Source organism: Carassius gibelio, chromosome B3 (genome assembly GCF_023724105.1).
Source record: "Carassius gibelio isolate Cgi1373 ecotype wild population from Czech Republic chromosome B3, carGib1.2-hapl.c, whole genome shotgun sequence".
NCBI classification, from domain to species: Eukaryota; Metazoa; Chordata; class Actinopteri; order Cypriniformes; family Cyprinidae; genus Carassius; species Carassius gibelio.
Genome location: NC_068398.1, coordinates 16,540,834 through 16,565,443, shown reverse-complemented (window position 1 = coordinate 16,565,443; position 24,610 = coordinate 16,540,834). Strand labels below are relative to the sequence as shown.

Genomic DNA, 24,610 nt, shown 5'->3' with positions numbered 1-24,610 from the left:
TTCAGTTTTGAATCCTCTGAGGCTGAGTTTATATTGATAGTCTTACATTTCTATAGGTCAAGATGCATTCCAACATATCTGCTGTGAGGACGGAGACCAATGAAGCTGGTTCATGTCCTGGAAAGACTTCCCACAAAGGAGTGAAATGTGGCTGGAGTCACTTTAAAAAGCCAGCGCTGGCCATCCTCATTGGGGGTCTTCTCTTTGGCACTGGCACTGCTCTGTCCTTGTTGTACTTCACCCAGGTGGGCAATGTGCCCTATTTAGTAGGACCTATATTCTTGTCCGTGGGGCTGATGTTCCTGGTCACTGGACTTGTCTGGGTGCCTGTCATCAAGCAGAAGATGGTCCATACAGCAATGACCCAAATGAGCCATGGCAGACCTCTGCTATCTGAGCAAGGAATTCATACACAGTCCTGTGTTACCATTTCATAGGAACTCTTGAGCTGAATGTTTGTTTTATTTATGTTTCTTTCATCCTCTTGAAAATAGATTTTTTTTTCGTACAGTCTATAGATATGTCTCCTGTTGTAAGTGTTTTTTTTTTTGTTGTTTTGTCCTGGTAAATCCCTACAACTGGATTAAAATGGCTTTAAATGCTCACCGCTGATGTCATCAGAGGTCAGAATTAATTCAGTCTAAACTGAATAGCAGAGATATGCAGAATACTGAAAAAAAAGCACAAATATTTAGGTCAGCTCTGTGTGTGAGAGAAATACATTTAGATTGAAAATATGAAGCACTGTGCTTGTCTACCATTATATCATTATTGATATTGATTGCATGAATTATGTAATCAATGAATATATGGTTATAACCTACTGATGAGTGTGTTCATTGTGACAGTTTGCACCTAAGTGTTGCTGCCTTATACATTTGCCCAGAAAAGATATGCTTTTATGTTCTTGCTTTATTTTAGGAAGCGGTAGTATTAAGTACGCCTGATTGATGAACGAATCGTTTTTTTTCTGTTCTCCTCATTTCATCTATTAACATGTCATGCACAAAACGATTCGTTCAAGAATTAGAATGACTCGGTTTCCAATCGACTCACTGAACTGCAGTGTAAGAGCAACCGAGAATTTGGGTGTTCTGAAAGATTTTCGGAACAGCAGCAAATTTATTAATAAAACGTGTTCAAATCTAAGTTAATAAAAGTGTTCATGATTGTAGGACAGTTTTGTCAACAAACATAATTTTTTTTCAAACGTTATAATTATAACTCGGACATTAAAAACACACATTTAGGACTAGAGCAACAAGTAATCAATCAAAACGAATACAATACTTGATAAAACCAATTGATTCGTTACTTTTTTTATTTTATTTATTATTTTCGGTATTTATTTTAAACTTTATATTTAGATGCATTCTGCAGGTTTAAATTAGTATTGTTCAATGTAATACAATTATTTTCAAAATAATGAAGCTGAATCATGTCTGTAATTACATTAAACATTATTATTTAAAAAAATGTAACTGGAAAAATGCTGAATCTAGAAATGTATTCGAGCGCGTATAAGAGTTATTCCTTCCATAACGTGACAGGGGTTATTACCATAGACAGTAAAAGTAATATATGCTTATAACCTCTGCCCTGCCACGTTATGGGAGGAATTTAACGTACATCGTCATGACTTATTATATCACGCTATGACGTAAAAGCAGTTAAAAAAAACTATACAACGAAACTTTTAATCTCTAAAGTGAATAATTCATATTTTAATATTTTAGAGGTGTTGAGAAGTAATTTCAGCGCCTTCTAGTGTCCGGGGTAGATAAAGGAGGATCGCTTGAAACAAACGTATCCAACCAACCAACCGAAGGCTAGTAAAATAATGGCATCATTAAAAATCGGCCAATCAGAAGCAGGCATGAAACAAACCACGAGCTGAGAGTTTTTACACAACAGTCGGAAGAGTCCCATTGTCAGGAGTGTAACGTTCCCGAAAATAGTTGGTATAGTGTTGTTATTTTATTATCAGAATCGTAATCATACTATTTAGTTCGACATATCTCTAACAGGAACTAAATAAATATTTGCAAGAAAGCCACTTTGAGCATTAGCCGAAGGTAAGGTGCTAGCTAGCGTGATGTCTCTTGAGGATAACTTAGTGGGGGTTTTGTCAGTTCGGCTGAGTTGTGAGATGTGCTAGTTCTCTAAAACTGCGGCGCGCGACAAGCTGTCAATCATATCGTTATTTAAATATAAACCAATCGAAGCTGCATCTCAACTTCTTATTCATTCGTTATTAAAGTGGTTTCAGTCGAAGCATAAATCCGCCGACTGTTGAGAAGTTTAAGTGTCCGGTTTGTTGTTAGCTAGCTAACGTTAACATAGCTAATTTAAGACTGCAGTCTTTAAATATGATGGTGATAGATAGTGTATGTGTTCTAAAAATGTTTACTATATCTGGACTTATTGCGTATTTTATCCGAAGCATAAAAACATACCGCTTTATTGCAGTTTAGAGAATTCAGTTTGGTATTAGTCTAGTTTAGTTTAGCTAGTAAATCCTTCAGAAGTCTTCAGAGAGTCTATTAAGTCACACAGTTCTTAAATACTGACATATTGTTACTGTTAAAATTGTAGTTTAATAGTGAGTTGTAGGCCAGAGGCAACATTTTTAGGTTTTCAAAATCATCAAAAGACACGCCCTTCCTCTTTTGTTTTTAACCCTGCTATTACAAAAAGTTGAGCACCCTTCAAGAAGAAACATTTTCAGTAACAGAATAGTCTAATAAGATTTTGATCAGGTATTATCATCTTCATCATCAATATGAATGCTTCTGACTGACCACATACAATACATACACAACAATAGATTTGATAAATGCGTTACTCTAAACAATATATGTTTTTATACCGTGTTTGAATGTTATATCATATGCAATCAATACATTTTTATTCACTACATTTTGTAATATATTGATGGCCATTATTTTGCCAGTAAACCTGACAGAACAGCAATGAATGACGCTGAGCCTGCGACATTTGCGTCTGTTGAACAAGAGAGGGACTTCTGGAAGGAGCAGGCTGCCAAATACCAGCAAAGGTACTTCAGTGTTGATTTTCAGTCATTATGACATTTGATCTAGACTGGACATAAATGAATCTAAGTAAGGCAGTTTGCAGAGCCCATGTTTGTTTTTGAACACTTGGGATAAATCGAAGTATAAGATCTTCCTTTACAGCCTATGTTCAGCCATTGTAATAAAAAACTGCTTGTTCAGGGCTGAGGAGGCGCAGGAGGAGCTGCAGGAGTTTCAGCAGATGAGTCGAGACTATGAGGCAGAGCTGGAGACCGAACTGAAGCAGTGCGATGCCCGTTATCGTGAGCTGCTCTCGACCAGCAACAGACTCCGCATGGAGCTAGAAAGTTACAAGGTACTGTGGTGCATCATAGACACATGGTTAATAAACTGATTTATGGGCAGTCGCTTGGGTGGCTCGCCAGTGTACGAGATTTCTCTGATACATGTAGAGTTTATGATGCATTGACCCAATGCTGACCTCAGGTGCTAGTTGATCCTTCGCTGGGAGTTTGATTGACAGATGATCTGACCAATAATAACACCAAATCTGCAATTTTTGTCCCACAAACAAACTAGTTAGGAGAGTTGATCAACATTGGTGGACTTGAACTTGAAAAATGGTGTGTATCTTTCCGCAGTTGAAACAAGTTGAAATGATGTTCATTCATGTTTATTTCATGCTATAACTATTAAGGAGGAAGAGATGATCGTTTCATGTGCCCCTTGAACTGAGACGCTACAGCGATTTGTAATGACGCATTGAAGAGCCACAAGACTGCTTTTATTGTTAGAATTTCTTAAATGACAATTTGAAAGCTAAAACTTTGTTTCAAACCTGAAGTAACCTGCTCTGTCTTATCTGTTGGCGTGTTGTCAGTTTCCTTTTTAGATTCCTCAATGTATATTTAATTGCAGGAAAACAGGATGTGTGGCATGAGAATGCCATGACTTGTTGGACATAACAACAGTTACTAAGAGGGACAGGTTTTTGCGAAGGTTCAATTATATGATCCATTGAAGGTCATACTGTTGTAAACAAAAATGTAGATTACTACAGTTGACTGCAAATACATTACAGTCAAGGGCACAGTCACAATGTAAGTGGCTCTCACTAAAGATAACTGAAGTGCACAATATTTCATCACTAACCTCTTTAACTAAAAAGACTATGGGTCGATTTAAATGAAAACATGCCCAAATCACACTGGAACAGTTTGCAAACCTCATTTAGCTGTCATTGCTGCAAAAGATGGCTCAGCAAAATATTACATGAAAAAAATGCATGTTGTGCTTATTTTTCTAATACATCAATTTATATTATTATATTCTATTAGCTCAAACCATATGCGCACAACATAATAATAACAGGCTGTATTCTGAATAACTGTACTGTGAATAACTGTGACACCGCTGTCTCATAAAGCACATTAATGGGGTTTTATCTAATATTTGAATAAGAATTTAATCTATAACTGACGTTCACTTTGTAAGCATATAACCACAGATAAAAGCCATTTGAATGTTCTTTGGCTGAATGTGTACATCCCGAATGTCTCTGTCTGGTTTTTTCAGTGCTTACTGAGAACACAATCACACATTCACAGACAAACAACAGGGATCCAATTCTGGATGAGGAAATCAGCTGATGCGTATTTTTGCATCAGTGCCTGGAGGGCATGGAGGCTCAAAAAATGTTTTTACTTGGCATTTGTGGCAAAACATGGTTGCAAAGCCATGTTGTGGGATTAATTTTAAAAGAGACCTAAGTCAATGTACATTTAAATGCATCATCTCATAGCGTCAGCTTTGGCTTTGGTACAATACCGGAATCTAATACCTTGGTATTGATACTAAATTATTACCATAGGTGACAAATAAGCAGCCTGAAAAGATAACTGAATTAAAAACAGTATTATTAAAAACAGTGCATGAAACTCTGTTGCTGGGTCACATGAAACAGATGTGTTGCTTGTTTATATGTTTACGCTTGAAAACAAAATAACTTTTTAATGATACAAATGTGATGCAATCAGAATTGTAATATATATATATATATATATATATATATATATATATATATATATATATATATATATATTTTATATATATATATATATATATATATATATATATATATATATATATATTTTATATATATATTTTATATATATATATATATATATATATATATATATATATATATATATATATATATATATATATATATAAATATATATATAAATATATATATATATATAAATATATATATAAATATATATATATATATATATATATATATATATAAATATATTTATTATTATCAAGGATATTTATAATGTTACAAACAATTTCTATTTCAAATAAATGCTTTTTCTTGTCTTTGTTCTTGTCTATTTCAAAGATTTAAAAAAAATGATCACAGATCTCACAAAAATATTAAGCAGCAAAAACTTTCAACATTAATAATAAGTACAATACTAGGAATAAAGAAAGTGTAAGTTTAAGTGTAGTTTCTCCACAAGTGTTTTTCTTTATCTCATCAAATGTCTGTTTTACCTTTATTTGTGTGGTCCTCTGTCTTGTTTGCTAACAGGAGAAGTATGAAACACAACACTCCGATGCAATCCGGCAGATCTCGACTCTAGAAGGAGACCTGGCAGAGACCACAGCCATCAAAGACCAACTGCACAAATATATCCGGGAGTTAGAGCAAGCCAACGATGACCTGGAAAGAGCTAAGAGGTGCGTTTAATGCTTTTGCCAGGAATACATCTCATACATTTAGATATTTACAACTTTAACAATTTATTACTAATACCTGTCTGTCATGTTCTTATAGGGCGACTATAATGTCACTTGAGGACTTTGAGCAGAGAATGAATCATGTTATAGAGAGAAATGCCTTCCTTGAGAGTGAGCTTGATGAAAAAGAGAATCTTCTAGAGTCAGTACAGAGATTAAAAGACGAAGCCAGAGGTAAACTCAAGGGAAGCTTCTTTGCATATACACCATTCACTCGTATCTAACTTACAAACCTCCATTTTTGTTGATAATCGGCAGAAGAATCATCTGATTTGCCAGTCTCAGATGTTTTATCAGTGTTTGTTTGCTGATTGTGTTTGCGGTCTTCTTTCTTTTCGGGGCAGATTTAAGACAGGAACTGGCTGTTCAGCAGAAACAGGAGCGCAAACCATCAATCAGCCTTCCTAAAGATGTAGAGAAGCCAGAGGCCACACCTGCAAGACCCTCGTCTGTTGTTACCTCCAAGCTCCCATCTCTCCACGCAACACCCTCCAGACCTCCAGGCTCAGGGACCGCTTTCAACACTCCCTCCGCTTCCTACAGCAGAAGTGAGCACTTACTAATTCCTGTAAGGGCTGCCGAACTGGCCCAAGGACCGTATCCAATGAAGTGACTCAGTTTCCCCATCATGTATAATGCACACTGTGCATTATACTTGATTTATTGCAGTTTAATGATACTAAATAGTTTACTTTCATGCAGAACATTGTATTTTGCATGAAAGAATTTTGAGTCAACTACGTGAAGGGAAGGATTGGTAAAGAATGGGAAGAAAAACCAAATTTGAAGGAAGGAGAGCGAAAGGAGCATCTCCCTCGTCTTCCAGCTTTATATTTCTGACACATTTTTGATTTATTAACGTATTTTTTTCTGTCATGTCCAGTTGAAGGTCTGACTGGAACTCCTCTCACCACATCTGCAAGGATATCTGCCCTTAACATTGTTGGAGAACTGTTGAGGAAAGTTGGGGTGAGTCCAGCTGTAACTGTGGATATTACCAAAAAATACACACTCTTTCAACTGAGGTTGGTCTGTCGTTTTGATAATCATGTTCTATGTCCCTTTGTTCCCTTTTCAGAACCTTGAATCAAAGCTGGCATCATGCAGAGAGTTACACATCCATGACAAAACACCCAGCCGTGCAGCGATAAGCCAGGGCACACCGAGCATTTCACGGGAAGCCCCAGAAATCCCATCCAACACAAATGGCTTGTATGATAAAGGGTTAGTCTCGGTATTAATTTGAGTACATCTCCGTAATTGACCAAAATGATGTAGATTGTATTATATCTGATTTGTTCATAAGAATTCTTCTCCAAACTTTCTCTGTTTCGTGTTGCAGGATGGTGAAACGGTTGGACTTTGGAACGGGACCCAAGATAATGCTGTGAATAAAGTACTATTCGCTACCAATGCACAAGCATGTCTTTTGCTCTCACATCATTGGGAAAACAAGTATGCCTAAACCATTAATATGAAAATGGTTTATTTTCTGGAGCTGAATCATATCTTATGCCCCAAGTCTTCCACTATCTCAGAAGGGCTCTTGCTTTCACATTCATATCAACCCTTTTATTGTGTCTGTGGACTGAAACTACTACCTGTTGTTTTACTATTTTGTTGGAGATTTGCATTGTGTTTTGCAGATGTACTATCTCTTAAATTCCCACTGTTTGTTTTTTATTTTTGTTTGTGTTGTGTTTAGATATCTGGTGATTTATAGCAGTTTTAAAATGTATCCGCACTGTAATTTTTATTTGCTCTTTTTGGGGCCATAAATATGGAGACTGTTGCAGGTGCCTGGCAGATTTACTACTGCAGTACCATTATATTTGGCACTAAACTACTGATCTGTGTTCAATGAAACGTCAACTGCACATGCTTCTTGTTTGTTTACAGGACTGGAGCAAGGTGTATATACCAGGTTCATTTTTAATTTAGAAATACTGGATTGATTAGATTTTTTTTAGAAACTAGCATTTTAATGATATATATATTAAGTTTGTTACTAACTGAATGGCATGTCTTCAGTGTTTCGATTTGAAAATTCTAAGAAGGTTGGTGAGATGTTATTAGCTTAAGTTGTTGTTCATTTCGTTGCCTTGTAGGGGCTGGCGTAAGTAACCAACAGTAGCCAAAATGTTTATGCATGATCCTCTCTGGGGCCTTTTTGTTTCTAGTGATTGCTAGTGAACTCCTCATTTGAACAGTCAGTGCCATCTTTGTTTTCAAAGATTACAGTGCTACGGTACTGGAGAGTAGTTGCTGTCATATTATGCGCTGAACATGAATTTAATGTGCCTTAATTTTGTGGCCATAATAAGCTTTGCTCCAAAGTTAATTTGGCTATTGGGGAACTTACTAGCCCGAAGGGAGTTGCAGCTTCTCTCGCTATTCTTCCCAATGTATTAAATCTCTGATATGTCAGGGATTCCATGAAGAGGAGAAATTGAATTCTGATTGGAGTTGAATCGCTTAGTTTTCACATTTCTCTTTGAAGTGTAGATTTAAATAACAAGCAATATGAATACTTCAGTGAAGGGTACAGATATTTTTATGTTAAAAATAGAAATGTAAGGAAGACTTGATACATTATATTATCCATTTTTTCCTAGAGGTACTAATGAAAAATGATAGAAATAAGAGTATGATTGTTGATGGAAGAATTTATCACACTTGATCGCACCATCTCAGGGCTTCATTTAAGCAATAACCTCACTCAAGAAGTCATTATAGTTCAAATTCTGTCAAATATTTGTCTCTGTATGCACAAGACATGCACAGTTGCTAATTATTGTCATTATGGGTTTTCTTTGTTATTAATGAACCTTAACATCTGCAGTGTCCATGCATTCATCAGCAAAGGCAATGCTTAAGTTTATCCTGTCTGTAAAACCATTTCTTTGTTGGTTAATCCAAAACCATCACAATAAATGTGTAGTTAACAGGACTGATTATTTGACTTTTATTTTTCTTCCCAGAAATAGTACAACTCTTGGTTATGGTCCTAAATGCTGTATCACATGCAAGGGACATCTATTGGTCTTATGTAGAAGCAGAAAATACAATTTAGGTCAACAAAAGCGCCTTATACACTTTGATTTAAGTGTTTTTTTTTTTTTTTTCAAAACATCTCTTTAAAGGACAAATTTGCTGATTGCCATCCAGCTTTGCATTGTTACAGTGTCTGTATTATATGTAAATTAATCATGTGTACTCTTCCTCCATGTTACTTGCACCCAGATATCCCAGTTAATTAGTCAGCAGGAATGCTGAAGTTATATATAAATATAATAATTACAGCTATATAATAATAACAATATATACCATGGTACAGTGCGGTATAACTTTTGTATCACTTTGTAGTACTTGTGTATATACTATGCCACTTTGTTGATTAAAAATGGTATTAAGTACATGTCCAAAAACCATGGAGGTACCCTTGCACTTTCTGAGTAGAAAAATCCCATTAGAATTAGTCAACTGTTAGAGTCAGTGAAGAACAGAAATAAACACCAAACCTCGCTTTAGGAGATAGTCAAGATTAAATAAGCATAAATTATCATTCAGGAAAGTGAAAGGCTTTGGGAATGAATTCTTTAGTTGTCATCCTTGGTGCCATTGATTGGCTCGATCTGAGGTGCCTCAGGTCGATACACAGGAGTAGCAGGACCTTCATCTTCTGGGACCTCAGATGTTTCTATCATGCTCCTGCGTGTTCTTCTAAAGCTCCCCCCTGCACTACGCCTTAATGGACTGCTGAAAGATGAGTCACTGCCGCGCCTGAGGAACATACAAAGAGTTAAGAAACCGCACATCTCCAAACGTACCACATGCAAAATTATGTCTCTCAATGTATGTTACTGTAGAATGCAAAAAAGGAGGATGCCAATGAATGGGATTCTGGTTTCACATACATTACAGAAAGGGGTTACTGCAGAACAACCTGAGTTTGTTCCTGAGTGAAGACACTTCTCGGATCAGGGCGTCATTGGCCTCGGTGGCCTCGTTCAGCTCTTTTTGAAGTTTACGACGGGCAGCAGTGGCACGCTGAGACTCTTCGTCACTTTCTTCAACCTGCAACTTAAGCTGTCTTGCTCGCAGATTTGCTTTTTCAGCCTACAACAAGGATAACATCAGTCAGATGTCAAAGTTATGAGAAAACATGGAACCTCAAAAACTGAATAAGAATGCTTCATACCTGATCCTTAAATTGCTCAGTATGTTTTCGTTCATCCTCTATCTGAATCATCAGTTCCTTTAGTTTCTTGTCTTTCTGACGCATGGCCTTGGCAATAGCTTGTCTCTCCCTGTTACAAAAAAAAATGACTAGTAGGAATCCCTTTGTCTTTACTGCCAAATCCATCTTAACACTGATGATCTTACCTGCTCTCATGGTCCACTTGGTCCTCCATTTGTTGTAACTTGGTCTCTAGTGCAGCTGCAGAGGCCCGTTGCTTGGACTTGACTTGTCCCTCCATCTCCAGCAGCTTGGCCCTCAGTTCTTTGTTCTGCCTCTCCATTTGCTGCCAGCCACTCTCCATCCTCTGAGCATTGGAGCGTTCGACATGAAGCTCACTGGTCAGCTGATCCACCTAGTTATAGATGAAAATTATCTGCATTATCACCTCGAAAGAACACCTTACAGCATACAAGTGGATGAACGGCACATGAACCCTATCACCTCCTGCACGCTTCTCCGCAGTCTGTCATTGAGCGTCTCCGTGTTTGCCTGTTCCTCGTCAAGTTCCTCTTCCAGCTGTTGAATTTTGGCTTCCAGGCGACGCCTCTCATCAGACATGCCAGATCTTTCAGTGGACAGTCATTGCATTTTAAATTGTAGTTTCAAAGTAATTTTATTTTTTCTAATATCTTTGTAAATATCAATTCCCAACATACTTTCCAAATGAGCCACTTGCCATCTCCCCTGCTATGTCATCTCTCTCTCGCTCAGCCTGTTTGCGGGCTCTCTCTGCTGTCGCCAGTTCCTACGAAGAAATTGACAACTGTATGGCAAGATATTTAAGCCTATTGCATTCAGCCATTAGTATCATGTATACCTCCTGTAGGTGTAAGATTTCTGCCTCCATGGCTCTGGCCTTTCTCTCAGAATCTCTAGCTTCGGAAAGAACCTCCTTCTGGGATGCTCTCGCATCTTCCAGCTCCCTCTGGGAATCTTTCATCTGCATCTATCATGGTAAAACAATAAAACATGAATGAAGTTTGATAAAAGCATTGGAGGTTTGAAAGCATGAAAGGTTTAACCCTCTGACCTGAGTCTTGCGGAGCTGTTTAATGGCCTCATCCCTCGCCCTACTGATTGCATCAATTTGGTCTTCAAGGTCCTGCAAATCCCCCTCAAGTTTCTTCTTGGCAGCTGCCAATGAAGTTCTCATTTTCTGCTCATCTTCTAGCTCAGTCTCAAGCTCACGTACCTGTGTGCCAAGTGGGAAAATATTACAACAGAATAACTTTTTGCCCCCAATTGCTGACTGGAGGAGTGTAAGGAGTCTACAAGAAGTGTCATGCAGTTCAGGAAGACCTACAAAATTATATATCGCTTACCCTTTGAGCAATATAAACAAAATCAAAGAAATACATTTTCACCTGCTTGAGCAGTTGTTTCCTCTTCTCTTCATTTTGCTCCTCTCTGACCTGCAGGTCTCTTTGAAACTGGACTTTGAGGGCCTGCATATTGACTTCCAGATGGAGTTTAGAGTCCTCTGCAGTCTGTAATTCATCCTCAAGTTCCTCCATTTGAATTGCCATCTCTTCCACTCGAGCCTCCAATCCACGTTTTGCCTTCTCCAGCTCATGGACCTTCGGTAGTTTTTATACGCAACATTTAGTAATCTAATTTCAGACAACTGTGGGTCTAAGTTGACTATGAACTAATGTCCAAGATTCACGCTACTGTAAAAAACAACTTACATTTCTGCCCACGTCGTCCTTTGAACTGATCAGATCTTCCATCTCAGTGCGAAGTGTCTTATTGAGTTTCTCTAACTCTCGTAAAGAACCCTGGGATTCTTCAAGTGTTCGGGTGAGGGCCAAACATTTGGTCTCTTTCTCCCGCGCCTCTGCCTCTGCGCAGTCACGCTCCTGAGCATACTTGCTGGAGATGGTCTTCTCATCAGCAAGCATCTTAATGAGATAAAAAGATATCACCTAATAGCAGTATTTGTACTGACGAAATTAGGATAGCTGAAATTAGCTGAAGCATAGAAATGCAACCTGGTCAAATTTCCGTTGTTTCTTCTCCAGATTTGAAACCAGCTGTCTCTGGTTGTCTAGGTCCATCAGCACATCCTCTAACTCTTGCTGAAGATGATTCTTGGTCTTCTCTAGCTTGTCATAGGCTGCAGCTTTCTCCTCAAACTCTCCAATTGTGGCTTCCAGATCCCTCTGTAGACGTCTCTTGCTTTCTTCAAGCATTTGGAAATTGCTGGAGTACTCATCCAGCTTCTTCTTTGCATCTGACAACTAAAGTAGAAGCAAACTTATTGGAAATGAAATTTGCCTTATTTGTACATTTTTTGATTATCATATACTGAGATGCTTAATGGAATTTTTAGGGTGTTCTTAGCAAATGCGAGTGACTTGCCTGTGTGGTAAGGCTGGAGGCCTGTCTCTCCACATTCCTTCGGGCTTCTGCCTCTTCTTCTATTTGTTCCAGCAGACTATTTCGTTCATCTTCCATTTGACGTAGCCGAGTGGAAAAATTAAGTTTTTGACGGGTCTCCTCAGCAAGTAACTCCTAAATAGGCAGACATGCAAAACATCAAGAGCCAAATGGTTCTCAAAATCATAATTCTGACACAATTATTATTTTTTTTAAACTGGGTTATATATCCTAAAATATGGAGGCACGGCCGCAGCCAGGCTTTGAAAATTAGTGAGGTCCAGGGGGTTACTAAAATATTCTAAAATTCGAATCCGCCTTTTCGCAAAATTTTTTCTCCATTTTCAAATTTCAAATCACATCAGAAAAGCATTTATTTTCAATGAAAATTAAGTAAATAATCAAAAAGTGTAGGGAGGGCTTTATTGTCCCAATAAGGTGGCATCCATTAAATTAGACTCAATAAATTATTATTGCATACTGTTTTATAATGTAGTACAATACTGAGGTGCAGATAATTGCCACTATTTGCAGTAGGTAGTATAAATAGCAGAAAATCCTGCTATTTTAACATAGTATAAATATAATCTATAGATATTTGCACTTCATGTAAATAGCCGCAGACTTTTTTTTATTACTGCCAGACTTATGCCGGCGATGCAAGGTTGCCAGATGTTGCTATTAAAACAAACAAAGCCTCGCGATCTCGCTCACAACTCTCTGAAGACTCGTTTACTTCGGAAGCGTTTCGCAGTGATCATTTTCATACCACGGACGCTAAACATTCTGAATTATACATGCAGACATTCATATGAGGAGTTTAACAGCAAATCAGTCAATCATAGAACAACATTTATTTTCGAACATGAAAAATGTATCGAGGTCCGGACCTCGGTGACCTCATTGCTGGCTACGGCCAGAGGTACCTACATATACAAAGACCCATTTATTCAGTAAAAAAAATAAACAAATAATAATAATAATAATAATAAAAAAAAACTTCCATTTGTGTAAAATATTATTTGTATATAATTAGATTTTATCAGACAAAAAAAAAAAAGGCTTCAGTGTTTAGAAATCACAATTAAATTTTTCTTTTTTCCCCCCTGAACTTTTCTAATGACTCCAGTTTGAAAACCTCTACTTTAGATTATACAGTACCTGTGTATCCTGGAGCTGCGAGTTGAGACTAGCAAAATCTTTACTCAGCTTGATGTTCTTGCTCTCTGCTTCATTGAGGATGCTATTCACATTGTTATACTCCATCTGAAAGTTTTTACAAAAGACATCCATAAATCAGTTTTTTTTCCAGAACCTCTGCATTGTATCTAGTAATAATAATTTATAAGTGTTAATTCCGAGCACGTCTAAATGTAAAACTCACAGTCAGTTTAGAGACTGCATCTCCAAGCTCTTCTCTCTTCTTTTCGCTCTCACTGAAGCGAGTCTGAAGGTCAGCAAGCTGGGTCTCCACCTTTTTCTTCTTCTGTTCCACATCCTGCTTGGCATTACTCAGTGAGCGAAGGTCTCCATTCATGTCTACAACCTCCTTCTCCAAGGCCTGTTTCGCCTTCTCCAGATTGGCCTTGGCCTGTGTTTCAGGTTCAGTTTAGGAATTTGACATTTATTTCATCTGAATCATCTTACGAGACTAAAAGTACTGAAGTATCTATTTGAATGATTGATGTTGTTGTAGCACTGTCATTTTTTTGTTATATGCCAATGTTAAGTAGTTTTCTTACCCGTTTGGTTTGCTCTAGCTGTTCACCAAGTTCATTTACAGACTGAGCATGTTTTTGTTTTATCTCATTCATTTGAGCCTCATTGCTTCGGCCTTCATCTTCTATCAGCTTCTTCAGCATTGCCACCTCCTGCTCTCTCTTAGCCCTGTCCAAAAAAAGAGGTTAAGACTAATATCTACTCTACTGTGTTCCACGTAAATGGTAAAAAGTAATAAATGACTATTTGAAAGCTACACATTTAAATAATCACCGTAGCTCTTGTTGTGCTGCTGTGGTGTCTAGTGAGTCCTCCAGTTCAGTCCTCAGAGCCGACAGCTCTTCTTCCAGCTCCTTTCTGGCTTTTTCTGATTTTCTGCAAGTCTGCCGCTCAGCGTCAAGCTCATCTTGAAGCTCTGAGACTAGCCCATCCATTTCCTGTATCTTTTTCAGAGCATTGCTCTTCTGAGCGGATTCTTTCTCTATGCTGGTTAATATACAGATGATCTGGTTACGATTTACAATGAGCAGTGAAGCAATGTCTTTGAACAGTCATGTGAGTAACAATGTACCATGCCTGAAGCTCCTGAATTTCCACTTCACTTCTGGCTTGTTGTGTCTTGAGTTCTGTTATCTGGGTCTGTGTGTCCTTTAGTTGTTCCTGTACATCATTATATTCAGTTTCCAGTTTACGTTTAGCTTTCTCGACATCCTGCCGACTTTTCTCTTCCTTTTTCATTCGAACTGCACAGACACACAGAAATGGCAAATGCTTCACGGTATTTACTTGAGGTGTTTACTTATTATTGATCTATCAATTAATTTGGTTAGGATTCAAATTATTTTCAACTACAGACAATTCCATACTATAAAACCCGAAAGTCACAATGAAAAAACCTTCAAGATCTGAAATCATAGATTCATGTTTAGCCTTCAGTTTAGTCAAGTTTTTCGATTTCTCTTCCTCTTCAGCAAGGTTGGAGCAAAAGTCAGCTAGCCGCTCCTCTAACTGTTGCTTCTCCTAAAACACACACAGAAGCAGCAGCCATATTACTCAGAACTGATATTCATTTTTCACAAAAAGTATTATGATGATCCAGATCAAAATACAGCCTGATGAAACCTTCTACAAACCTTCTGCAACTTGCAGTTTTGATCTTCCACCATGAAAAGATCTTCCTCAAGTTTCTTAATCTTCCCATCTGCAGTCCCACTTTCCAGTTGAAGCTTCTGTCTGGCATTTTCTTCTTCTACTAAATGTTTCTCTAAATCCTGCACAAAACGATAGATGAGTACAGTTTTCTTATTTACTCTTTCCATTTTCTTTTCCAAATCGTATGCTTTGACCAAAATGAGACTGAGAGAAAAAATTACAATTAGCAAATTAAAGTCTCATTTATTGTTCCACTTAGTCTGTGATAACTGATCACCTTGAGTTGTTGTTGTAGATTCGCCTTCTCTTGCTGAAAGACCTGGCTTCGCTCCTCCTCCTCCTCAAGTCGAGCCTCCATCTCATGCAGCACTTCCTCCAGCTCTTGCTTCTTGGCCTCCAGCCGTATCCTCACCTCCTCAGACTCTGCATACAGCTCTGCCTCCTCCTGTAGTTTGGCTTGTAGCTGGTTTCTCTCCTCTACCACCTGCACTCCAGCCAGTGTGGATGTATTGATAGTGAATCAGTATAAATGAATGCACCACTGTAGTAGAGTTTGGATCACATATGGTTCTGCCCTTGTACCTGGTTGTGTTTCTGTGTGATCTCCTTAAGTTCAGCTTCAGACTTCTGGGCAATTTCTTTGGCTTGCTGAAGCTCCTCCTCCTTTTGATTCATCTCCTCTTCTTGACGAGTCACCTGAAGCAGGGGTTTTACCTAAACAGAAACATAAATTGACCACAAAATGACCACACTCGTATCTAAATTTACATGGATTCTGTCATGACCACTTTTAGGGTGTTTGGCATGGTAATGCACACGACAATGTGAATGTGAAGAACCGAGACTTGTTACTTCCAAAACATCCACAACATGCTGCTGTGAGCATGAAAGAAATGCTGATGCTGCACGTATTACATATGAAATAACCCCTATATAGCATACAAGAAATGATCCTGTAGCAGATCTATACAGGTGGAGCTGGGGAAGGTGGAGGGTTTCTGAAGCGCGCTGCAACTGTTGAGTATTTGAATGTTGAGCAGCAAGCTCTTTGGCTGCTGATACAAAAAGACCAATCAGCTGCACCTTGTGATAATGATGTCTTCTTTATATCAGCTTGAGGTCGACCTATCAGACTTTGCCATCTAAAGTTTAATGCCAGAACTCTGAATTTGTGTTTAGGACTTACTTTAGTGAAAAGTCTCCACCACTGCCAGTTCTTAAGTGTCAGATAAACAGCGCAGTTCCTCTGAATCACTTTCATGGCTGTCAGCTGCTTCTGTTTTTTGCTGAATGCCCTGTAAATTTCAAGATTTTTGGATTTACTTTTTCAAAAAGGTTTACTTTTTGTCTTTAGCTACAATGAAACTAAAATGACAGCAATACGCTTCAATGGTAGATGGTATACAGTATATTTGCATTTATTTAAAAAGAACTCACTTTCTGCTAAGAAAGCCACGGGCCTGGGCCTGGAAGGCAATTATGATATCAGTTAGTTTCAGGTCACGTTCTTCCTCCAGCTGTGCCAACACTCCTGTGCGGAAAAATATCTTGCTCAGACCAATCCGGTACAGGTTGGGGTCCAAGTCTAGATGTTTGATCTGATGGTTAAAAGCAGGGAGGAATTGTCATCAATGAATGAAAAAATAAAAATAGCACTTTCAGTAAAGTGTAAGTAATTTTTTTTTTACACACAAACACACACACACACACACATATATATATATATATATATATATATATATATATATATATATATATATATACATATATAAAGTATATTTTGCTCAACTCGCCATAAGTGTACAGGCTTGTTTTCCATCCATGAATCCTTTAGGAATAGACCCAGCAGCAAGGATCTCATAGCTTGGAAATAATCAGAGATTGCAATCAGTATTCTGGCCAATTAGAAGCATGCAAATCTACAAACTCAGTATTTGAATTGATGAAGTAGGTGTTTCAGAAATGACTCACCGCTGGCGGAACTCGTGAAAGACGATGCGATTGGGGAAGCCCTGGCGACAGATGCGGATCCCTTCCAGTACACCATTACAGCGCAGCTGCTCGAGAACCAGCTGGGCAGCTATCTTGCCAGACTAAGGATAAAATTGTACTACTGCTTTCACTAAAGTTTCATTTTTTTTTAACTGTATGCATACTTTTGGGGTATGCTTAAATCTCATATAACACAGATCAGGTGAAACCTGCTTTTGTCTTCCTTTTGGAAAAGGCATCTTAGATATACCACTAAATACAGATAGGAAACACTATTATTTAGATATTTGCTGAGGCATACCCTTTTTTCATGGTTGGGAATGATGCACCGTACAAAGTTTGGTTGAGTGTTATGGAGAGTCGTCATGAGCTTGCCAAGAGACTCTTTGTACAGCTGTCCTACGGTGCGGAACATGCCTTTCTTGGACTTGGAAGCAGTAGGAGCTGCGCTTTCAGACTTAGCCATTTTAGCCATGGTTTCCAAACCCACCACACGGTCCGCTGTGGGAACACAGGGTGTTCTTTCAAAATTCATTTTAGTTCAGTTGCGTTTAAAATAAAGAATTTGAGAAATATAAAAGCTTTCTTTATAGAGAACACATAACTGTTTTTCTGCTCAGACGCAAGTAAACCCTGTTATTTATCCTAATAAAAACTAACCATCTTTCCAGATGTCCTGAACAAAAGCACTGGAAGAGTTACACAGCAGGGCTGTGACATTGTCATTGAGTGGGTCCATGTTTTTAGTCAACCAAGATGTGGCATTATAATCCACCTAAATCAAATGAAAACATTTTTATTTTAGGAATCATATTTTTTTTCTCATAATGATCTCATTTTAAGTACTTTGCTTTACAACTGCTCAACTTTTAATCAGTAAACTTAGTGCATTTTTATTGAATAAGTGTAATAATATTTTTAAAATATATCTTTTCTGACGCCAGACTTTTGAATACCTTGCCAGCATAGTGTTGCACAGTGAAGAAAGTCTTCTCCTTTAAATTCTTAGGTTTAGAGAATTTGCAGTGGCTTGAGTGAGTGTTTGTCAGTTTTTCGACAAAGGAAACATCCGTTGCCTTTGGAAACCAGCACTCCTCATCTAGCAGAGCTAGGATACCTGGAGGATTGTTCTGAAATGGAAAACCAAGAGAAATGTCACGACTGAGTGACTTTTAAAGATAATCAAAATGATCATTACACTTAATATGTACGAATGGCATTGTTTAACTGACCGGTCTCTCAATGAGCTCAATGCAGGGTTGGAGGTCCAGACCAAAGTCAATAAAGTTCCACTCGATGCCTTCCTTCTTGTACTCCTCCTGCTCCAGGATGAACATAGTGTGATTGAAGAGCTGTTGCAGTTTCTCATTGGTGTAGTTGATGCACAGCTGCTCAAATGAGTTATCCTGTGAGAAAGGCAAAAAAGGAAAGCTTTGAGTTTGAAAGTTCACAATTGGATTTTAGAATCCGTTAATGAAGACTTTCGGACTCACCTCAAAAATCTCAAACCCAGCAATGTCTAAGATGCCCAGAAAAGAGGCTCCCTGACGCTTTGTCTTATCTAGAGCCTTGTTGACACGTGCCAAGATCCAGCGAAACAGACGATCATACATAGCCTTGGCCAAGGCTTCAACTGCAAAGTCAGCCTAATAAATAGACATAATATATTATGTAAATTGATACATACATTAGTCAACATTTGAAATGGATCAAATCCTTACATCACAGTTGTCCTAAAACCAAAACAATACCCTTGTCTTGTACTTTTGTGGATCAACCACTTCAAATGTTGACTACTGTGTCTGCTGAAATCTTACAAATAATGCATTATAGCTGTATGGCATAGTGTGGTAATGCACCTGTTCTTTGGTCTGTGCCTTCTGTACCAGCTCTCGGCCTACTTTGATGCGAGGAGTGAGAATAGCTTTGGTGAAGTCAGTCACATTAATCCCCTGCAGATGGCACACTTTCTGCGCAGCTGGTGGATGCATTTACCACAACATATGAGCATTCTGGATTAGTCAGGATAGTTCAGGATAAGAGCAACATTACAGATGAAGCCCTCTGGACTGATTGTTTACCTGTGTTATCTGGCATGCTGGCCTGTTCCTGGTTTTTCTCTGCTTTGAACTCAATGTTCCCCAGTTGCAGCACAGTTGAACATAATTTAAACATGCCTAAAAGTAACCCAACACTTCATGTAAAACAGAATGAATAGATAGGATATTAAATGATACGACTAGTTATTGTTTTGTTATATACCAATTCTTTCCTCCTCGTTGAAGCCCAGGACCTCCATGGCTTCCAGAGTCTCTTCAAACATCTCATCATCTTGCTGGTTTTGTACCTGCACATGCCCAGCCACCAGGAAACGGTAGTTACCAAAGTCCTCTAGCAAGAGCTCGTCTGTGGAAGAGAATGACTGCTAGTGGTACGTCTGAAATGATGTCTAAAACAGTCTACTAAAACTAATAAACTGACTAAATGAGCTGATTTGTATTTGTGAATGTAATTACATAAGACTCAATACAAAGCTGGTGTAATAAAAATCCCCGGCCCTTACCCACCTCGCATTTTGTCTTTGGCTCCAGCCACCATGTAGTAGAAGATGTGGAAGGATCTCTCGATTTTGGCCTGTCGGATACACCGAGACTTCTCCAGAAGGTCTGTGTTCATTAAGTCATTAAGGTGAAAATGCATGTGCTTGACTTTATGATGTACAATAACTCTAAATATTTTTTTTGGAAATGATTCATCTAACTGATCTGGACATCAAACTGTTCAGATTCAGAGGAAAGATTTATTAGGATACAGGTTTCAATGTTTGCTCCAACGATGTAGCCAGTGTTGTCAAAGTTGATTTTAATAAATTTACCCTGAGAAGGAAAAACAGCAAAAGTTTTGACACTAATGTTGATGATAATTTGATGAAAAGTTGATGGTTAACTCACGAATCTTGAGGAATTATCATTTTTGATGGTCTTTGCATTGCCAAATGCCTCCAGAATAGGATTGGCCTGCAGGAGCTGCTTCTCTAGCTCACCCTAAACAAACGGACAACACAAATGTTATTCATTGTGATTCAAATAAAAACTCTTCTAGTGTACTTTACATATTATAGTTTAGTATATATTAAGGTAAAACACCATTCAGGTTTTAACCATTCACAATTATTGACATCCAAAATATAACAATAACAATAAATAATAGCAATAAGCTTAGGTACTCACAAATGCTAACTGGGGTCCTTTTTGTTGCTAAATAGGGGTAAATAATGAATTGAGTTAAAAATTGAAAAGTTGTGTATTTGATGTCCAGTGATTATTTGATTTCAGATCTGTATATTCTGTGAATTTGTGCAAAAAAATAAATCAACAGTAATCAATTCAAATGTTCATGAACAGCCTTCCAAAATCACAAAGCACATGCAGAAGCATATCTGTATGGACACAATTGTAAATGACCCACAATGCACTGCACCTTGCATGCAATATTTAAATATATCTTGTTAAGTGCTGACGCGTTTTTATTACATCATAAAGACATGACTATTATTCTAATAAAATGATACACTGTTATCAAAACCTTACTGTAATAAGGGCATGCAAAAATTGTTATTATAACAGATACTGTGTGAAATGTTAATCAGTATAATGATAAAAACAGTATGATGATAAAAACTGGAACTCACAGATCCAGCATCTTTCTTCCCTTTGTGTGATGATGCCACAACTGCAAGGTACTGGATGACTTTCTTGGTGTTTTCTGTTTTTCCTGCACCTGACTCACCACTATTAAACACACATTAAAGAATGCTGCCACATGTCACATAATCATTTGCATAATCATTTACATGTCAGGCTGCTTAGCAAATTTGATGATATTGTGCATATAAATGGCCCATGTGATATTTGACCAGTCAAACTCAAGCTCTTGTTATTCTTGCAAATTTATCTGCTGATTATATCTTTACTGAATAGTGCCTCACAGACACAGTGGATACTTCTCTCCTGAGTCAATCTTGGGTTACTATTAAAGTATTTTTTAAGAGTATATGGAGCAAACAATACGTAGGGCATTTAGAACTCACGTGCAAAGAATAGACTGGTCTTCACGCTCTGTGGAGAAAGAAACAGAAACATTTGAACCCAGCACAAGGACAGGACAAGAAATGCATGAATTGTCACAGTTAAGAACCGGAACGAGATTAACAAGGGTCCTGGCTGTCTAAACACAAACTCCACTATTGTTCACTGGAGATCCCTACCTCCAAAATCTTACATATTCTAAATTGAGTACAGGGTGAGATTAACTTCAGTTCATCCTTCCAAAAATAGCTGTAAAAAATTCAGTGAGAAAGGGAAAGGTCCCTTGTATGGCCATTTTAATCCACAGCTTGTAAAAACACACACACTCTCCAATACACAGCTGGCTCTGCTGGACTGAACAACTATGAATAATCTTCATTTTTACAGTTTCCTTATTCAATATTATTACTGAAAGAATTACGTTAGGGAAGAAAGACACTGTCTTTTCTAGTTTCTATAACAACTACAGTAAGCCTGTGAATCGACTAATAGTTTTTATAAGGTGAGTTCACCTTGCAGCATGTTCCTATAGGCATTATCAGTGACGGCATAGATGTGGGGAGGAACCTCATGACGCTTCTTCCCCTTGTACATCTCAATGATCTTCTCAGAGTAGATGGGCAAGAACTTATAGGGATTCACCACCACACAGAAGAGGCCTGAGTAAGTCTGGATTGGAATAAATATTAAATAAATATTCAAAGTGTATTATGCAATATTAGACATTTGACACATATTGGTACAAATATGCTTAATTTTTTCCACACTATAAGGCGTTTTCAACTTTTTAGATACAAAGACTCCCGGATTCTAAAGTATAAATGCATATATTTTAAATAAAATTAGTGTATTTCATAATATTTAAGGTATAAAGACTCACACACTATCATTCAAAAGTTTTGGGTCAGTAAGTTTTCTTTTTTCTTTTTGAAATAAATTAGAAATTAATAAATTAATTTATTTTTATTTTTAAGAAATGAATACTTTCGGGAAGCAAGGATACTTTAATTTGATCAGAAACCACTGTAAACACTTTTACATTGTTACAAAACGTCTATTTCAAATAAATGCTGTTCTTCTGAACTTTTTACTCATCAAAAAATCCTAAAAAAAAGTATCAGTTTACATAAAAAAAGGAAGTAGCAACTGTATAGACATTAATTATAAAAAGAAATGGAAGTGTGTGTACCCTGTGTTAAAAAAAAAACCCTATGACCGAGCAATGATCATAAATAAAGACTTTCATAGTAAGATGACGTTTGAGTGAACTTACATAAATGAGACCTGAGAAATACCTCTCCCTGAGGTTGTGCAGCACTGAGGCCTCATTCAGACAGGTCAGTGCAGCCATGTCTTCAACCTTGTTGAACTTGGGTGGGTTCATTTTCTGGATTTCATCTTTGCTGACGGTCACCTTCTGGCCGTTGTCGAGCTCAACCACCACCTCATTCCCCGTCTCTTCTTTGATGCTGGCTGACTGGAAACCTTCCCTTTCTGAAGGTATCCACACCATCTTTTTGGTTGTCCAATCGGCCTGGGCCACCCCGCTGTTTTTGAAGTCATTGTCAAGGAAAAGGAACTTGCTGCTGTCTTCGTTTTCTGGTTGCTTGGTCATCTTGAAGTGTTTCTGTGAGTTATTCTATGATGTAATAAGAAATGTGTTTTATCATCTGTATGTATTAGCTTTTTTGACACTATCGATGGATGTGCAAACATGTAGCCTTATTTTATATTCTAATCAGGCAAACCACAGCCATATCTTTGCCACTCACAGGCCACTTATTCTCTACAGCTGTAAACCCTGTTGAAAGGTGATAATAAAGTCCTCATGATCATTCCTTATATGGAGTGTGTCCAGTAAAAGCTTTCTCATACACCACTGACATACTGGTGCCAATTTATATCACCTGTTTTGTGTTTAAGTACTCGATTTGCATGACAAATTTCCAGGACATTTTACAGTCAGCATGTCCTTAGAAAATATTTTTACGGTTAAATATACAGATACAGATACTTATGATCTCTGCAATATTTCAATAACCCTGCAGTGCATAAACAGGTAATTCAAAACATTTCAAGAGTTTCTACCAATATGGCAAATGTGAGGATACTAGACCATTATCATTTTATAAAAATAATAAATATTAATAACAAATCAATTATACTACCATTAAATGAAACTACAGTTAACCAAGAATTTTTATTTTTTTGAAGATACAGTAATATAACTGAATGCACTTTATAAAATATAATATATTTAATTAAAGTTTTAATAACAATTATAATGTATACACAATACATATACCAAAGCATAAATCTATTACTTACATGCTACGGCAACCTCTTCTTTTTGCAGTGTCTGTGTATGCTTAGAGCAGTATCCAAAAATGAGTGCCTAGGATGATCTTTATTAATTTTAAGCCTTAATTTATAGACAGACTTGGTTTGGTGGGAGGAGCAAGTCATTTGGACCATCCTACAGCTAAAAATTCATCAGAATATAGCCTACAGCCTATGCAAATGATGAGGCTTTTCTACTGAAAGACAGTTTTGTAAAGATCATTAAACACTAAATGACTATCAGTAGCCTATCTGTCAAAGTGGCTTGACTGAAGTCAATATTTATTACTTCTGTTTAACCTGGCCAGTATGCCTGATACCTGGTAACCAATTAATAATAAGTCAGCTATAAACTTTGGTAAAAAGTCATCAAGCTCAGGCTGATGCTCATTATACAAGCTCATTATGATTTAATTTCCTGTTTGTTTGTTTTTTACAAGCAGTTTGACACAGATCTATAATGGCAAGCCATTTTAATGTTTAATCCTTAAGATTTTACTATTTCTATTTTCTTTCTAGTAGTACTTTTGACCCTACTGTCTATTCATTTATTAGTACTTGTGTCTAATAGGTGCAAACTATCTTTGGTCTAAAGGTTACTAGCAACTACAATTATTTTCTTTTAAATTAGTAAAGTATAAATTATCTAGTATCTAATGAATATGTACTAGGTAGTAGTATCTAAAAATAAGTAGTAGTATTTAAAATAAATAAGTACTAATACACAAAACTGGGTCAAAAAGAAAGAAAAAAAAGAACTTAAATCCTCTAAATTAATCTGTAAGTATTAACTTCCAAGGTAAGTATTAGACCACCAATAAGAGATAGACGCCTCGTTTGACTTCTTATAGCACACC

General features: G+C 37.3%; 2 protein-coding genes across 4 annotated transcripts; one reads left to right on the top strand and one right to left on the bottom strand.

Annotated features, from left to right (window-relative positions):
* Window positions 1-1,864: 1,864 nt before the first annotated feature.
* Window positions 1,865-8,790, top strand: nde1 (nudE neurodevelopment protein 1). Of its 3 annotated transcripts, none has more exons than XM_052553005.1 (9): window positions 1,865-1,961; window positions 2,954-3,058; window positions 3,237-3,390; window positions 5,632-5,780; window positions 5,878-6,014; window positions 6,185-6,388; window positions 6,724-6,809; window positions 6,919-7,064; window positions 7,183-8,790. In XM_052553005.1, the coding sequence occupies exons 2-9, from the start codon at window positions 2,973-2,975 to the stop codon at window positions 7,229-7,231; spliced, it is 1,011 nt and encodes a 336-aa protein (XP_052408965.1). In that variant the 5' UTR covers window positions 1,865-1,961; window positions 2,954-2,972; the 3' UTR covers window positions 7,232-8,790. The 3 variants fall into 3 exon arrangements, with proteins under 3 accessions (XP_052408965.1, XP_052408963.1, XP_052408966.1); XM_052553003.1 differs by having other exon boundaries at window positions 1,884-2,075; XM_052553006.1 differs by lacking the exon at window positions 1,865-1,961 and adding an exon at window positions 2,741-2,759.
* myh11b (myosin, heavy chain 11b, smooth muscle) lies at window positions 8,777-23,958 on the bottom strand. Its single transcript, XM_052552991.1, has 42 exons — window positions 23,742-23,958; window positions 22,687-23,052; window positions 21,926-22,082; window positions 21,416-21,443; window positions 21,017-21,116; window positions 20,556-20,582; window positions 20,277-20,369; window positions 20,138-20,201; window positions 19,893-19,991; window positions 19,588-19,731; window positions 19,407-19,502; window positions 19,185-19,303; window positions 18,819-18,971; window positions 18,558-18,731; window positions 18,282-18,455; window positions 17,986-18,100; window positions 17,627-17,826; window positions 17,305-17,426; window positions 17,127-17,196; window positions 16,771-16,931; window positions 16,520-16,628; window positions 15,916-16,047; window positions 15,611-15,817; window positions 15,315-15,452; window positions 15,078-15,201; window positions 14,753-14,924; window positions 14,455-14,667; window positions 14,205-14,349; window positions 13,847-14,053; window positions 13,624-13,728; window positions 12,445-12,597; window positions 12,075-12,323; window positions 11,772-11,984; window positions 11,448-11,660; window positions 11,114-11,275; window positions 10,901-11,029; window positions 10,740-10,828; window positions 10,525-10,648; window positions 10,227-10,435; window positions 10,042-10,150; window positions 9,787-9,959; window positions 8,777-9,623 (listed from the first exon to the last, which is right to left on the bottom strand). The coding sequence occupies exons 2-42, from the start codon at window positions 23,026-23,028 to the stop codon at window positions 9,440-9,442; spliced, it is 5,997 nt and encodes a 1,998-aa protein (XP_052408951.1). The 5' UTR covers window positions 23,029-23,052; window positions 23,742-23,958; the 3' UTR covers window positions 8,777-9,439.
* Between the last annotated feature and the right edge of the window lie 652 nt (window positions 23,959-24,610).

Bases quoted from the DNA above. Each gene is read 5' to 3' on its own strand.
- nde1 (XM_052553005.1), top strand. From the start codon at position 2,973: ATGAATGACGCTGAGCCTGCGACATTTGCGTCTGTTGAACAAGAGAGG. The intron at 3,391-5,631 runs GTACTGTGGTGC...GTTTGCTAACAG, and splicing joins TGGAGCTAGAAAGTTACAAG to GAGAAGTATGAAACACAACA. The intron at 6,810-6,918 runs GTGAGTCCAGCT...TTCCCTTTTCAG, and splicing joins AACTGTTGAGGAAAGTTGGG to AACCTTGAATCAAAGCTGGC.
- myh11b (XM_052552991.1), bottom strand. From the start codon at position 23,028: ATGACCAAGCAACCAGAAAACGAAGACAGCAGCAAGTTCCTTTTCCTT. The intron at 20,370-20,555 runs GTGAGTACCTAA...CCGTTTGTTTAG, and splicing joins AAGGACCCCAGTTAGCATTT to GGTGAGCTAGAGAAGCAGCT. The intron at 18,732-18,818 runs GTGAGTCCGAAA...CCTTTCTCACAG, and splicing joins CTGGGTTTGAGATTTTTGAG to GATAACTCATTTGAGCAGCT.